Source organism: Globicephala melas, chromosome 12 (genome assembly GCF_963455315.2).
Source record: "Globicephala melas chromosome 12, mGloMel1.2, whole genome shotgun sequence".
In the NCBI taxonomy this organism is placed as follows: Eukaryota; Metazoa; Chordata; class Mammalia; order Artiodactyla; family Delphinidae; genus Globicephala; species Globicephala melas.
Window position 1 is genome coordinate 59,290,460 of NC_083325.1, and position 16,139 is coordinate 59,306,598.

At 38.2% G+C, this 16,139-nt stretch overlaps 2 protein-coding genes across 20 annotated transcripts in view; one reads left to right on the top strand and one right to left on the bottom strand.

Annotated features, from left to right (window-relative positions):
* SOS1 (SOS Ras/Rac guanine nucleotide exchange factor 1) overlaps window positions 1-2,771 on the top strand; it is a 148,580-nt gene extending 145,809 nt beyond the window's left edge. For both annotated transcript variants that reach the window (XM_030857875.3, XM_030857876.3), the window contains 2 exons: window positions 575-693; window positions 1,613-2,771. In XM_030857875.3, the coding sequence (XP_030713735.1) occupies window positions 575-693; window positions 1,613-2,104 (611 nt within the window). In that variant the 3' untranslated portion in view covers window positions 2,105-2,771. The remainder of the gene's footprint in view (window positions 1-574; window positions 694-1,612) is intronic.
* The window catches only part of ARHGEF33 (Rho guanine nucleotide exchange factor 33), a 120,698-nt gene that overhangs the window by 33,723 nt on the left and 70,836 nt on the right, over window positions 1-16,139 (bottom strand). For 3 of the 18 annotated variants that reach the window (XM_060309322.1, XM_060309310.1, XM_060309308.1), the window contains one exon: window positions 7,183-14,297. The exons of 3 other annotated variants lie outside the window; for them this stretch is intronic. In XM_060309322.1, the coding sequence (XP_060165305.1) occupies window positions 14,168-14,297 (130 nt within the window). In that variant the 3' untranslated portion in view covers window positions 7,183-14,167. Of the gene's footprint in view, window positions 1-220; window positions 689-7,182; window positions 14,305-14,717; window positions 16,130-16,139 lie in introns of those variants that run through there. 12 more of the 18 variants (XM_060309323.1, XM_060309313.1, XR_009566159.1 and 9 more) reach the window with 11 other exon arrangements.

Below are 16,139 nucleotides of genomic sequence, written 5' to 3' on the forward strand. Positions count from 1 at the left end.
CCTGCCAAGGAGAACAATATCTAAGCACACTGAGGAGAGACCCCTCCCCCAGGCACTAGATTCTCTCCCTGGCATCCTTTGAGGGGATTGCCGGGAGAGACATTGGAGAGAGTGGTTAAGATCAGAAACTATCCCCAAGGACTATCCAGTGAAGGCAAGAAAATTCTGTACTAATAAAGTCAGAGGAAAAAATGAGCCCATCAAAAAAGCTTAACAGAAATTACCATTCCAAAGGTTTTTAATAGTTTGCTGTCTCTTCCAGAAATCTGAGACTCAGATCCAAATAAAAAATTCCAGTAATAGATTAACAGTGGGAATGTTATTTTGTTCAAGAAACATAATAACAGAATATCTTAGGCAGCTTTTTTTCTGAAAATTCTGCTAAGAAATTTCTGCATGCTTTTATAGCAGTTTGCTTTAATAAAGGAAATACTATTGGTTGTTGATTTATTGAACTGCTTTTGATACTTCTGTACATTTCTTTTAATAAATATAAGCAGTTTCCAAGTCTTTTCAGGATTGATAGATGAAATAAAATTCCTGTGAACTTTTCAAAAAATTTAACATCCTACAGGATCTGCTTCAGTATCATCTATAAGTTTAACCAAGAGCACTGATGAAGTGCCTGTCCCCCCTCCTGTTCCTCCACGAAGACGACCAGAATCTGCCCCAGCGGAATCTTCGCCATCTAAGGTAAAGTAGAAAACCTTGTTATCTGGAAACTGGAATCATTACAGTTACAGTATAATCAATTGCTTGTGTCTGGTTTAGTTCTAACTGAATTAGGTTAATACTCAGAGTATTTGGGCTTAATAGAGTTTAAACAAGGATTAAGTATGGATTTACGATGCAGTAATGTTTATTTCCTTTCTTCTGAAAGTTTTTTGGTAGGTTTTCAAAACCCTTGTAAATCTAAATTATGGGTACTGTCAAGAAAAAAGTTTAACCTATAATGTAAGAGTAATGCAGTCTCAAACAGTTCTTTAAAAGATACGAGAGAGAGAAGGAAAGAGGTCTGAAGCTTTATATGAAAGCACATTTTAAATGAAATGGTATCTTAGTGCTAAATATTACCTATCTGAACCTTTCATAGGTGAATGTGGCATGCTTTTAAGTGGGATTTTCATGAGAATTCTGGGTCAGAAGAGACCTTAAAGGCTCATAATAGCTATTTTTTCTACCTCTTGGAATTTCTTTCTTTGCCAGTTGTTAACATGATTCAGTGTTCTCAGTGTCCAGAGAGCAGAGCACCTGGGCAAGTCAAGACACTCTTTGCAGAATATCATGAAATGTTAATAATATAGTAAGTTTAAAATTGTAAAGTTGACAGGTAATTTATGTTAAATGGAAATGATCTTATATTAGATTCAATAATAGGTAAGCAGTAGCAAATAACAAAATTTTGAGAAAAATAAAAACTTAACACTGAGGGAAAAATAATTTTAATGAATGAACTGCCATAACCTCCAATTTTTAAAACATGGCAAAACGACCTGATCCACATCTAGGGTTCTTCCAATAGCATATTTGAAAACCCCAGCTTAATTCTTAATATATTCATGGTGCTACATAAATTATTAATAAATGTCTTTTTTTTTCCCGTTTATGTTAGATCATGTCTAAGCATTTGGACAGCCCCCCAGCAATTCCTCCTAGGCAACCCACATCAAAAGCCTATTCACCACGATATTCAGTATCAGACCGGACCTCTATATCAGATCCTCCTGAAAGCCCTCCCTTATTACCTCCACGAGAACCCGTGAGGACACCTGATGTTTTCTCAAGCTCACCACTACATCTCCAACCTCCCCCTTTGGGCAAAAAAAGTGACCATAGTAATGCCTTCTTCCCAAACAGCCCTTCCCCCTTTACACCACCTCCTCCTCAAACACCTTCTCCTCACGGCACAAGAAGGCATCTGCCATCACCACCATTGACACAAGAAGTGGACCTTCATTCCATTGCTGGGCCGCCTGTTCCTCCACGACAAAGCACTTCTCAACATATCCCTAAACTCCCTCCAAAAACTTACAAAAGGGAGCATACACACCCATCCATGCACAGAGATGGACCACCACTGTTGGAGAATGCTCATTCTTCCTGAGTTCCTCTATACCAGGATGTACATTTTCCTGGCCCCAAATCCATTGCTGGCGATGGATGCACTGAACGTGCCAGCACTGAGGAGTTAAAATGAGAACTCCAAACACTAACGACTCTACTTCAAGATGCAGTATAAGACAATGAATTTTAACCTAGATGTAATTATAAAGTGAAAATGGTGTTCGTTTAGAATATGGAAAGACTGATCTAGAGGAAGTGGACAACTGATTGCACCTGAAAATCAAGTAAAGGGAACTTTCTCCAGCCAGTAGGCAGGAGTCCTCTTTTTGTGAAGTGATCTTTATCATTAAAGGGATGAAAAACACAGTCTAGTGTCCAGCAGGCCCACATGATGACAGTTTTTGTAATTCAAAATATTATGCACTTTTTAAAAAGAAATCTTAAACAGGGATCTTCAAATCCTCCTTTGTTTTCCTTTGCTTTTGTTTGTCCTACTTTAGAATATTTTCTTAAAAATCATTCAGAGGACTGTGAGGAAAGGCTGTGGTACCTGACCTTGTTGGAATCAAGGCCCAGCACTGTACTACAGTCCTGTTTACAGATTATTACAGTGAATTGAATGGGTACCGAGGCTTCACCAAAGAGGTACTTTTTTTTTTTTTTTTTAAGAATAATTATACCGATTTTAAGAGCATTCCCCTACCCACCCTCCCTACACAAACAAAATGTGGTGGTGTTGCCTTCAAACAAGAGAAGTTTTGTGTCATTAACAATGACAGAAGAACTTTTAAAACAATGTAACTGTCAAGTATATGATTTACATTTAGGAGACTGTTAATCTATGCTGGATTGTCATTTTCCCCCCTTTTCCCACAAAAGTTTACTGGTAATCCATGTCATGGCTTGTAGCTGTCCCTCTAACCATACTATGGAAATGCAGTCACCCAGTGTGAAAGGAGTACTTGCTGGGCATCGCTGACACCGTTCATGTTTTACTAATAGTTGAGTGATCAGCATATCTAGAATTACCTTGCATTGCCTAAATCATGTGTATATAGTGAATGTTATATAATATACCTGGCAGGTCTGTTTTAATTTAATTGAATAAAGATACAAATACTTTGTTTGGCTGGCATATATTAAATTATTATATGAGAAAATGGTTGATTCTTATTTCTTTCAGTTGAAACACACAAACACTAAGCATAAAAGCACGTATTGTGGTACGCCTTGGTTTCTAGTTCTGGATGTATGTATTCATCTTAAAGAATGATCTAAAGTTGCAGTTTGGCATGTAGGAAAATATTTGGTTAGAATAGGATGGGTATCTTTTAAGCAGAGCTTTGTAAGGTTTTTAATTTCCTAGGTAACATGTATAAAGTCTGTTAAAGTTTATATTAAACATTCTACCTTGCTTGAGGTCTTTGCTCTTTCGGAACTATTCGTAATAGAACATCTACCTACATCATTAATATCATAATATGGATTATTCATTAAGCCTATGTACTGATCTTCTGAGTCTAACAAATACTGTGATTGAAATGCATGCAACTTGTTGAAGAGAAAAAGTGTTATTAATCTCCACTATAGTATCTGTGAAGTGTGCAGTATTCCATCCTTAGAGAGTCATCAGTTTATCAGTATATGCATGTGTCCTCTGAATAATGAAGCAACATTTCAGCAATTCTGTTAACGATGCCATTAGAGACATTTTTAGAAGTGCTGCATCATGGTGGAAACCTAGTACTTTAATAATTTTCTGTGATATTTATTAGAGCATTAAATGTACATCACAGTAGTACAATATATAGTCCTTTAAGACTAGAGTGTTGGTTGCATCATCATTTAGCAGTCCATCCTGTCATATACTTTATTTATTTGTTAAAGTTGAATCATTTTTTTCTAATATTTGTACCATTCCTATCATGGTAGCCACTTTTCTCTTTGTAAAATGTCTCCTTTTAAAAGTCTCCCCCCAAATTAATTTCAAATCTCCTCTTGTACGCAGAGTGTCCATAAGACCATTCATTCAACAAGTATTTATCTAAGCCTACTTACTAGTGCTGCTACAATTAATCATAATACACATTCCAGAATTTCCATGACTTTTTATTAGACCAGCCACATGGTCCCTAGGATTTCCCTTTATATGTCTTACGCACACTTCTCTTTAATTACCCCACCCCCACTCCAAATGAGAACCTGAGAAAAGTCCCATTGGAGCCCATTCAGTATCTCTCTGGCCAGTGTGTTAGCCTTCAACGAGGTAATGACCTCTTTTCAACCTGCCTGATTGTATAAAGAAAAAAAACTCAGATTTGAAGTTCTAATCATACTTCTCCCAAAGGGAAGCATTCTTCTACCCTCGTGGTTCTAGGCGACCGCTTCACTGTGCATCAGCTTTACATGCATTGTGGATAGAGGATATTTTTATTCTGAAGTGTAAAATTTGGGTAAAAATATTTTCTGCAGTGGTAACTGATTAGAAAAATTCCAGTTGGATGCCCTTCAATGGAGTTGAGAAAACTGTATCCTTGCCGTCTTCACATGTGAAACATTAACTAGCTGGCAAACTTATTCTTTGTAGTAACTAAAATTTCCAGGGACAGGAAGTGGCTGAGAAGACAAATGCATCACCACAAAATTCTGCTTTTGAATTCAGGACATTACAAGACAGTCAATGCAGCGTGACTTTTCCTAAATCACCTTCCAAAATATGGAACGTTTCTTTTAGAAATGTAAGTGCTCTTAGATGTTTCGTTTTCTTTGGATCACAAAATCAAGAAAATATTTCAAGGTTGAATTTACCTAAATGGGCTGATAACCAATATAATAGAAAGGGAGACTTTTCACATCTAAGTACTTTTAAAAACAGGAAAAGATAAATATATGTTTCTAAATTTATTGAAAGACAGGTTAATTACTCTTCCCAGATCTCCAAATGTGTTTTAAGACTACAAATTATGAGGAAATGTACAAAGGTCAAAAGTTTGCTTAATTAAAGGTTGTTGGGTATCAAATTATGTGTTTAGTAGGTTACTGTGCTCTAACAACTCAAGAATGTTTTAATGTATCTGAATTTAGCAAGGAGCATGCCACGCTAATTATACTCCAATTAACAGAACAGTGTAGTGAACTAGTACTATTTCAGTTGGAGGCTATATTATGGTTCTAAATTCCTTAATGTGTTTTTTCCGTAATCAAAAATTAGGCAAACCAAAAATTAGTTGGTATCTATGATCACAATCTTGTCTTAATTCTCAAATTTAGCTCACATTAGTCATGTACCTCATCATTTGTCTTTTCATGACAGCTTAAATTCAGAGTTTTAAGTGGCTCAGCAAAACAGATAATGGAAATGGGGGGAGGTGTCTCAATTTATTAGTGTTATACATCTTGAGGAAAACCTTTTTTTTCCCCTCCAGATTCAGAAAGAAAAATTTAACCATTTATTTCTCGGTATTCTGCTGCTATAGGTAGGTTCACTTATTCTTTTAACCTATATTGTATGACTGTCGTACAAGTGTAGGTCCTGTTGTGTTGCACATAAATCTTTACCAGTAAAGTAAGCATCACAGGGTTAATACCAGTTTGTCTGAAAGAATTATGCAGTAAAATTATTTATAAGGGAAAGTGATGACTTAGTTTATTTATTCAGTATTTTTCTTTTGAAACATCTCATTACTTTTAAAATCATTTCAAAATTCCTTATACATGAGCCAGTGAAATATTTTGAGCGCTAGTTAAGAAAAGCATGAAGTCTATGATAAATCTAAACAAAAGCACTTGTAACTTGTTTTGTAAATTTCATGCCTTATTTTCCATTTTTGACACCATAAAGTGCATTTTCTGTCAACTGTGAGCAAACTTCCCTTTTGCCTTTAATGAAAATAGTGCATTAAGTAGCCAATTGCTGCAAAATTATAAAGCAAATTAGCTAAAGGTGGATCACATTGGACTACCACTCAAACAAGATGCATAGTGGATGGAAGTCACATGTGGTGTGGCTTTATAGGGAGAGTGCACCTGTGCCAGATGCATGCCACTTTCCGTAGCTGCCAAATGTGCCTTTAATTAAGAACATCTCTGATTTTTTTCTTCAGATCAAGTCAGCATTTGGGGGCGGGATCAGGGCAGGGGACTTTGGGGTGCAAATATCTGGTGAAACCCACCAGAGAAGAAGCCTTTGTTTGTCAAAGTGACACGAATAACTTCAGTTGAAACGTGTTTATGTATATATATGTGTATTTGCCTTTGTTTAGTAGCACGGTTATTTGCTAAAATAATTGTCCAAAAAATTGCTCTGTCAGTCTTACTCTGATGTAAAAACAAAGTTTGGTCTATACATCTAATATGGCCTTTGTACCTAACCATGTTCGTAGGTAATCTTTGTACTCTGTGTGCAGCAGTATTTGGTTTGCATTTAAAGTGAAAATAACGGCTGTTATTTTTCTGGCATTACTAAGATAAACCGAAAAATAATAAAAAAAAAATGCCTTACATAGCCCACAAGTGTATTATTTTTGCATGTATTTATTTTAGAAGGCAGTATTTTAATGCCATTAGTGATTCTCATTTTAGCTCATACTTTCCATAGAAATAGTTTGCTCTTAATCATGGTCTTGCTTTGGAGGCGCTTTTTCCTGTATCACAGTATTATAAAAGAAGTTGAATACTTCCTTCTGTATCAAGCTCTATGATTGTAGTGAGTGGGAGGCCCTTGGGATGAAAATTAGTACTTTAGTGACCTTGGGTGTCACCTGGATGAAGCTGCAGGGGAGGGCTGAGGCATTTGTATTCCATAAAAGAAGTTTTAAGATACCACAGTCCCTCAAAAGGCAGGTTTTGCTGAGACCTGCTGGAACATGGCAGCCTGACATTCAGCAGTTCTTTCTGGGCTTGGCATAAAAAGATACAGCTTACAGTTGTACACTGTAAAGAATTATGCAAATATGAGGTCATTCATGGTGAACTACAGAATGTGAAAACTAATGAATCCTTAAGAGATCTAATACCCTTATTTTAAAATTGAAGTAAGTGACATGACTTAGCCAACATCATGTGACAGTCAGTGATTGAGACCACTGACTCAACTTTGATTCCTGGTATTTGGAGGACTGCTTTCAGGACTAGTCAAAATTCATTGTTTTGTTTTTTTTTTTCACCCCTGGTTTAAAGACACAAAATCATCAGTTTGTACAAATTCCATTTGTAGGCCACTGTGAAATCCAAGTATGTATTATTGAGTATATTCTAGAAAATCAATTTAAAAGCTATAGGAAAATAACAATATTGATTAGTCAGACCTGATTCCAAATTTGCTCTTAAAACATCACTTCTTTTCAATTTTAACCAGGTGGTTTGTTTTTTTACTTATTTTAGTCACTAGCTCATCACAGATTCAGGGCACTTAAGACTCTAGGGTTCGGCCACCAGCAGAGCCTACCTTTTTGCAGATAGATGCATGTAGCAAGGAGGGCTTTGATAGAGTACAATTCCAAAAAAGCAGTTTATAGTCATGCTACTATTTTAGGGCTCTTGATTCTTATTGGAGGCAAGAAGAAAACTACAGCCCATTTTTAGAAGCTGGTTTCTGTACCTTCATGACTCATCTAGAAAAGGAAAAATTGTGGTGGTGGAGTACAACAAGCAGGTGCTTTGGAATCAAATCTCTGTGTTCACATTCTGGCCCATGACTTACTAGATGTGTGACTTCGGAGAAGTTATTTAAATAATCTGAGTCTGTGTTTCTTCATCAATATTTGAGGTCAATAGATCTACTCTTTGGGACTGTTGGGAGGTTTAAAGGGTAGTATGTATAAAACCCAGTGCCTTTCACAGAGTGAGTACTTAATAGTAACAAGATATGAGGGATATGTTTTCAGAGTTTGCCTGCTTTTAGATATCTTTTAAGAGGTTGATGGTTCATCCTGAAGTTCCCATAATTTGATTCTTTACCATACAGCTTCCTTTGATGTTTACACTTAAATTGGTTTTGAGTGACCTTAGTTATAAGCATTTGTTAAGGGCCCATCTGACTATTCAACAAATATTTATTGTTTCAGGTACAGTTTTGATGTTAGGAATATAGCAATGAACAAAACAGACAAAAATCCATATCGTGGGATTAATAATCTAGTGAGGAAATGTAGACAATAAGTAATAAGAACAAATAGATATATGTTAGAATGTTGTAACTGCTATGAACAAAAAAGCAGGCAGGACAAGGTGACTGGGAATGTAGGGGCAGGGGAAGTGAAACCTAACCAGGATGGTGAGAGCCAGCCTCACGGAGAAGGGGACATACGAGTAAAGACTTGAAGGAGGTGCAGGAATGAGACATGCAAGTATCTAGGAAAACAAATATGTGAAGTCACAGGGAACAGTCAATTCAAAAGCCCAGAGGCAGGAGCATATACTTAATATATCTGAGGAATAGCGAAGCTACTGGTCTGGAGAGGAATGACTGAGTGAGCAGGCGGTGCCGTCAGAGGTTTAATGGGTCCAGATTACTTCTAATGACTTTAGCTTCTGTTTGAGAGAAATAGCGCCCTTAGAGGGTTTGAGCAGAGAAGTGACGTGATCTGATTTACATTTTAACATGATCACTCTGGCTGCAGTGTTCAGAATAATTAGGGGTTAAGAGTGGGACTAGGGAAGCTGGTCCAATAGAAGGCAGATCGGCCAGGGTGACAGCAGAGGAGGTGGTGAGAAGAGGTCACCGATAGACTGGATGTTGGGTTTCACAGAATTGTCAAGGATAACTTCCAGATTAGCGGCCTGAGCAACTGGAAGGACAAAGTTACCATTAACGGAGGTGGGGAAGATTTGGTTGAAGCAAGCTTGGACATGATAAGTTCAATAAATATATAAGACACCTGAGAGGTGCCAAGGAGGCAGCTGGAGATGTGAGTCTGGAGTTTGGGGGAGAGTTAGGGGTTCAAGATACAAAATTGGGAGTCACTTTTGTAAAGATCATATTTTAAAGCCAGCAGTCCAGATAAGATCACCAAAGAAATGAGTACAGCCTGGAAAAAAAAGAGATCTAAGCAAAGAGCCCTGGGGCTTTGTAACCTTAAAAGGAGGAGAGAGCCGCCTCACTCCCGAACAAGTAGACCAGGAAGGAATGAAGGAGAAAACCAGCAGCCTGTTGCATCCTTGAGGCCTAGTGAAGAAATTACTGATATTTCCGAAGAAGGAAGTGATCAGTGCCTCAAATGCTATTTGATGGGGGAGTAAAACAACTAAGAATGGACCATTCATTTAGCAAGGGTGAAAATCACCGATGATGCCCTTGACAAGAGTAGTAAGGGGAGTGCTGTGGGTGGAGTGAGTTTAATGAGGAATGGGAGGAGAGACTCGGAGCAGTTTGGTCTTTCAGGTTTTACATAAAAGGAAGCCGTGAACTGCGACAGAGTTAGAACCTTCAAGAGAAGGTTTCTTTTGCTTAAAATGAAAGAAATAAGAGCCTGTTTGTATGCTGAAGGGTTTGCACCAGTTTAAAAGGAAAATGTGATGATGAGAAGAGGGGATGCGATCTAGTGTGAAGTGGAAACAACACACTTAGAAACACAGATGGGATCCACAGCAGTCCTTCACGTAGATCCCACAATCTTCAGATGAACAGGTTTACGTACATGAGGAAGAAACACAACACATTCAGTCTTCTTGCTAAGAATCAGAGCACTGAATGCTGCTATCTCTGGAGGCAATGAGGCAAGGAGAAGGAATAAAAACATCTCTATAGATATTTAATAAGTTTGATAACATTAAAGATTGTACACTAAGCTCTTTGAAAGCAACAATAAATTTTGGAAAATAAGTTATTTGGTTTAGGTACAAAAATATTGACTATTTTGAATGTCTGACAATTTTCCAAAACAATATTTTCTGCACTGCTTACAGCACATCCTTATGTTCTTGTGTTTAAAACTTAGTGTCACACATCAATTTCTAATTTTTTCCCTTAAAATATAGAGGTGTCTCTCCATCAATTTTCTCAACCTTTTTTTAACCTGTTTCCCTTTTTGAAAAACTCTTTCTCACCCGTTTTTCTGTCAACCTCTCCCTACCATGTGAGATCCACTGGCCTCTCTGCATAGATATTCGGATGCTCACAGGCTGAGTGGGGCATGCACGTCTTTAACTTAAATCAGCTCTCAGGATATGAGAGTCCCAAGTGTTCCCAGAGCACTACTGTTTTAGGCTCAGGAAGAAAGTTATTTATGGTGATATTTCAAGAGAAAGTCTAGTCTGAAAACTAGACTTAATCTTATTATACAACTTAATGTTAAGACATTCATTTTATCATGTTTCTAAGTGCATGCAATTGATTATGTAGAATATATAGTCAATTTTACTACTTTATTATAAAAAACACTGATCATGTATATATGTATATTTTTAATCAAAATCTTACTATATATAATAGTAAAGGTCACAGATGGTAAATTAAATAATTCAAAAAGAATCATTTGGGTTTTCATGAACTATCAGTTTTCTGTAACCCAAGGTAAGTATAATCCTTTATTCTGTCCTAAAATTCAATCTATGTTTAGAATCAGTGCTGTGGTTTATATACTAAATCATTCAATTTATTGGTCTAAGAAGTAGTGGCTTTAAAATTTCAGTGGGCCGGGCTTCCCTGGTGGCGCAGTGGTTGAGAGTCCGCCTGCCGAGGCAGGGGACACGGGTTCGTGCCCCGGTCCGGGAAGATTCCACATGCCGCAGAGCAGCTAGGCCCGTGAGCCATGGCCGCTGAGCCTGCGCGTCTGGAGCCTGTGCTCCGCAACAGGAGAGGCCACAACAGTGAGAGGCCCGCGTACCGCAAAACAAAACAAAACAAAACAAAAAATTCAGTGGGCCAAAGAATCACCTGAGTGCATTTAAAATGCAGATTCATGGGCCCCGCTCTGAAATATTCCAGTAGAGTAGGACTGAAATAGTACCCAGGAATCTGCATTTTCACAAGTGCCCTCATAGGGAAGATAGTATATTAGTACAGACTTGAAGGAGGTGAGAGAATATGACAGACACGAGGTGCTATAGAAACACTGTTCAAAGGGTTTTCCCTGAGCAAGAAAGAGGCTTTGTAATTTCAAGCAAACTATGTCATATGATGAAATACCCCACCACATGGAACCCCAGAGTGTTCGTCCGTAAATCCCCAGCTCTCCAAGGTCCCAGTTCTGGCATCAGAAAAGCAGGACAATCCTTGCTTGGAGTTCCATACAGACCCCACAGGAACACAGAAGGGACCTGTGGCCACTGCCAGCCTGTGCAGAAATAGCCACTTCATCTTTTGGTGGAATGCTTCTCTCTGCTTACTCACTCAAACATTTCCAGGAGCTGTCTGTGCTCTCCTTCTCTGGAAGGACTGGAGGCAACAGATTTTATATCAATTGCCAAAAGCTCTTTCCCACCCTGACTTCATCCCTAGTGCAACATTACATTAAATATCATTAAATATCCTAGCTCCTCTGTCAATTTACAGTACTACCTAGAAAGATTATGAAATGGGTCAGTACAGCACAGAAAAGAGTAGCAAACTTTTTTATTTTTAATGGAGAGATGTTTTCTAATGCTAGATGCTGTGACAGTGGCAGTGTGGTGCCTTTACCGGCTTCTGAAGACAACTGTATTTTATTTCCTTTGCGATTGATAGTGTTCTTTAAAAAAAAAAGAAAAATGAAAGGCAGGAAAGTAAAGTGACAACCCTGAAACTCTTTGGCAAATTATGAGTAGAAATTAATTTCTGTGGCCTCTATATTTTAGAGCACCAACATTAATGTTGGCATCAACTGCTTACTAAGCACCTAGAATTCTAGAGGTGGAAAGAATTTCAAAAGATACGGTACAGCTCCTGCCCTTGCAGAGACTTACATTGTTGTTGGGAAGACAAGACACAGATCAAAAGATAGACAAGTTACACCACTAGAGGCCACGGAAAGACGAGGAGGCTTAAACTGGGTCTTGAACATTAGCAGAGAGGAAGGAGGCCAGAGTAAAGACATGAAGCAAGAGTGAGCCTGAGCGAGGTGCGTGGCTTGCCAGGAAACAGTAACAGCCCAGCTTAGCTGAGGTACAGTAGTTCAGTAGCACTGCAAAGAGGGAGCTGGTAGCCAGAGAGAAAACCTGGAGCTGCACTGGAGAGAGAGAGCCTTGAATGTCAAGTCAAAGAGTTTGGAATTTGACTACAGACAAATAAGAACAGTCAAAGAGTTTAACACAAAGCAATATTTGGGAATATTCACATGTTAAGAGATGTGTGGGATTGATGGGGGCAGTTAGAAAGCTACCAGAAAAAAATCCAGATATCAGATGATAGAGACCCAGAGAGTAGCAGCATTAATTATTACTAGTTTTATAGGCTACTTTCCTAAAATATTACTAAATTGAGTTGTGCTACAGATGTAGCATCAAGATTTTTCAAAGGGTGTTATCAAAATGAAACTTTGGGATGTATGTGAATATTTTTGAAACCATCCCAGTAATTGATCATTTTTATGATAAACAATATGAAGGGGAAAGAAATTTTGTTTTTTACATTTTATTTAAGAGGTTATGTCTCCTGTTTCACTTTTCATGTCCAGTCAATTTCACACTATGCTTTTAAGCACTGTCCCCCAAAACATCTTTGGCCTGATAATAGAAAGAAATCTAATTTCAGAGGAGTTCATTAATTTGAAAAGCTTGGCTTCAAATATTATTGGAAACTCCAAAAAGTTGGCAGTGATCCTGTAACTGTTCCAGACTCCTACTGTTCCAAATGCTAATAGATGGGTTCCTAATTAGTCGTCAGACAAGGAGAAGAAAACTTGTAACACAAGTGAAACTTCCCCTATTTTATCAAACAGTAGTCACTAGAGGAACAGCCTCTGGAGAAGTCAGCTGGAGCACCAAGATTCTGAATGAATAGTAACCTATGCCCCTAATTAGAACTGCTGAGAAATAGAGACAGATTGTTTCAACCTAATTTTTTTCTGTTACGATTCTGATGTTTGGGGCATGTCAAGGATGTGGGCCATCTTGGGCATACCTATGTGGAAAGAGAGTACATTTTATTGACCCCATAGCCAGGCAAGCCTCATTGCAATGATTTCTCTGCCTGCACTGTAAGACCTTTCTTTACAACTTACTTCTGGAAAATAGAATAAGGTAACGCTAGCGCTGACTTTTCATTCCGACTTGGTGTTTGTAGCAACCACTGTGTATAAGCCATTGAAGTACTGATGTTGGTGACAAAATCAGTGCTTTTTCCCAGTCCATATGGTCATGAGTGTGTGTGACACTCAGGATCACTGGTGGATCTTTGAATCCTCAGTACTCAATAAAACACCGACTCTGGATTCGTTCCCATCTGCAGCACAACCCACGTGAGGGAAAATGTTTCTCTGGCCTCCCAGTTTCTAGAAAAATCACTGTTCCCTGCACTGATTTTCATAACCATAGAACAAGAGGAATACTACTCTTAAGGTTCTTTTCGTATTTGGAGATTAATATGTCTTTAAGCTTTGAACCTTCTGTGTCATGGTTTAAGCACAAATTTTCCACAAAATTCATATCTGCAACATGTAAAGTACAATTCTATTAACTGATCCTTTGCCTTAAGGGATGTTAGGTGTTTGCCTTGGGGTTTTTGAAAGACATATGGCAAGACAGAACTGGCCCCTAACATAGTGTATATTAGTCTGAGAACACTGGGATGAATTAATACACTAAATGCCTAGGAAGCATAAAATTCACATCCATGTTAAATATGAACATGCTCAATATTATACTGGGGGAATGACCTCAAGGTGGAAGTTTCTGTTCTTACAAACGTTTATTTTCCTCCAAATTTATTGTGTTTTTCTGTAATGCTGTGAAAAGTCTTCATTTCCCTTTTCCCAGGTGTTGTTCAAAAAGCAAGCTCTCAAGCACAGACTAATCTTCATCTTTTCAATGTCTTGTCTGTTGATATAGTTTCATATGTAAGTATTTATATTAGTTTTCCTCAGGGATTTATACATCAATATATATATATATATATATATTCCTACACAGATATATACAAGCTTTTTATCCTCATCTTACCACTTGACAATACAACTGTAAGTATGTTTTACACAGCTGTTCCTTGGTCAAGGTCATTTGCAAGAGCAAGTCGGTTTCTGAAGAAATCTTGTTTGGTGGGTGAAGGATCCATTGAGGGGTTCTCATTAGTTTTTTCCCTGTATTCTGATCCACTGGACCTAAAATCTCAGCACACAGATAAAGTACAGGTTGATTTGGTTTTAATTGTTTTCAAATATTTTATCTATCCAAATTGTTTTGCAATTGTAAAACAGTTGCCTCCTAGATCTGGAATAATTTTTAACTTCCCCTGAATTTCATGACTCAGGACATGTGTAACTAAGATTTGCAGTGAACATAAAGAATTTACCTTTCTAATGCTTTATGGGGACAGTTGTGACAATTGTGTATGTCAGTGTAAGAAACTGTGTAATAACATTGTAAAAGGGGAATAAAGGCTTAGAAAATTCAATAAATCCTATTTTGATTCGATCAAGTAACTACTCCACAAATTAGCAAGGCCCTTAAATTTTAAGGGATGGAATTCATTGTTCTCAACCAAGGTTATCAAGGGCCTTTACTTAATTTGGGCGTTACATTACAAACTCTTGCTTTTGCTTGTTTTCATTTTAAAATGAAAAATTTATTGAAGCCAACCACACATATATGCTACATTTGGTAGAATGCAGAAATTAGTACAGTAATCAGATTAGGGAGATTCTATTATCTCAACCACCACATAGGAGACCAAGCCCAATCAAGAGGCAACAACTCAAAACAGTCCAATTGAGTCCCCAGTCGAGGGTGTATTCTTCCTTTCTCTTGGTTAAGCCAGTTGGGTAATCCATTCCAGCTCTGCACCTTCTCCAGTTTGTTCATGTCAGAAGTCCCTAGAGGGAGGAGGCTTTCTGGAAATAACCTCTGATAAACTAGGCTGGGGCCCTTTGGCTAGCTTAAACCCTGAGCTAAAATGAGTAAAACTAGCCCAGTGACTTAAGAACCAATATCAAAAGACCTCATGCAAGGTGTAGGACAGTGACATTAGACATGAAGTTCTTTGTCCAAAGCTCCTGCACAACTGAGCACGTTCTCCATATGCCAAGGCAGAGTCAGGCATGCTTCCACTATCCACAAAAGAAAGATAAGTTCTTTCACTATCACTGATACGCTTTGGGTGTCCTCATTGTTGCTATTAGATAAGTTAATTACGACTATCATTTACTGAATTAATGGGGCAGAGTTCAAACTCCTTTACATTATTCAAGGGAAGAAGTTGGAGCCACACAAAGGCTAAAACCCTGATGTCTGGAAGCCTGATGACTGATTGGATTTTTTTACTTTTGGCCCTGATATTTGGTATCACAGATGAAACCCTAGCTGCCTACCACACTCTCTACATCTGGTCAGTAAGGAGCACTTTTCCGTTTATCCCAGTGCATATTATCTATCCAACCCGAGTACATCTGGGTATTCATTCAATAAGATGACAGCCGAGTGGGGTGAAAGTCCTCTTCCTTTTCAGCGCAGAAGACCCCCTGGAACTCTCCCTTGAGACCACCTCCACAGGTCCCGCCCTGAAGCTCCAGGCCTTCTCTCAGAACTCCCAGCTACCTCCAGTTCAGATCTTCCCTGGTTAGTACACTGCACCCAAAATGTTAGGAAGATAGATTTTTGACCATGTCCTTCTTTCCCCATATATTCTGTTATCCAGAAGACTAAGAACACCTAAAGTTTGGGGGGCAGGAAGTAGGAAGCAAGATTTGAATCTGGCTGGTGTTTCTTAATTGTTTTCCCAAATGACAGTTTCTCATCAGAAGGTCATTGCTCAAAACTTAAAATCTTTACCTTCCATTTCCCCTCTTAGCTATATCTGATCTCTCCAAAACCCAACATGTCATACTTTGATGGTTCCAACATGCAACTGTTTCATGTTTACCTGGAAATGGGAAAGCTTTGATGTCACCACCAGCCCCAAGGACCACAGAAATCTTCACCAGTTGCGTTCCCATTTCTGAAACAAA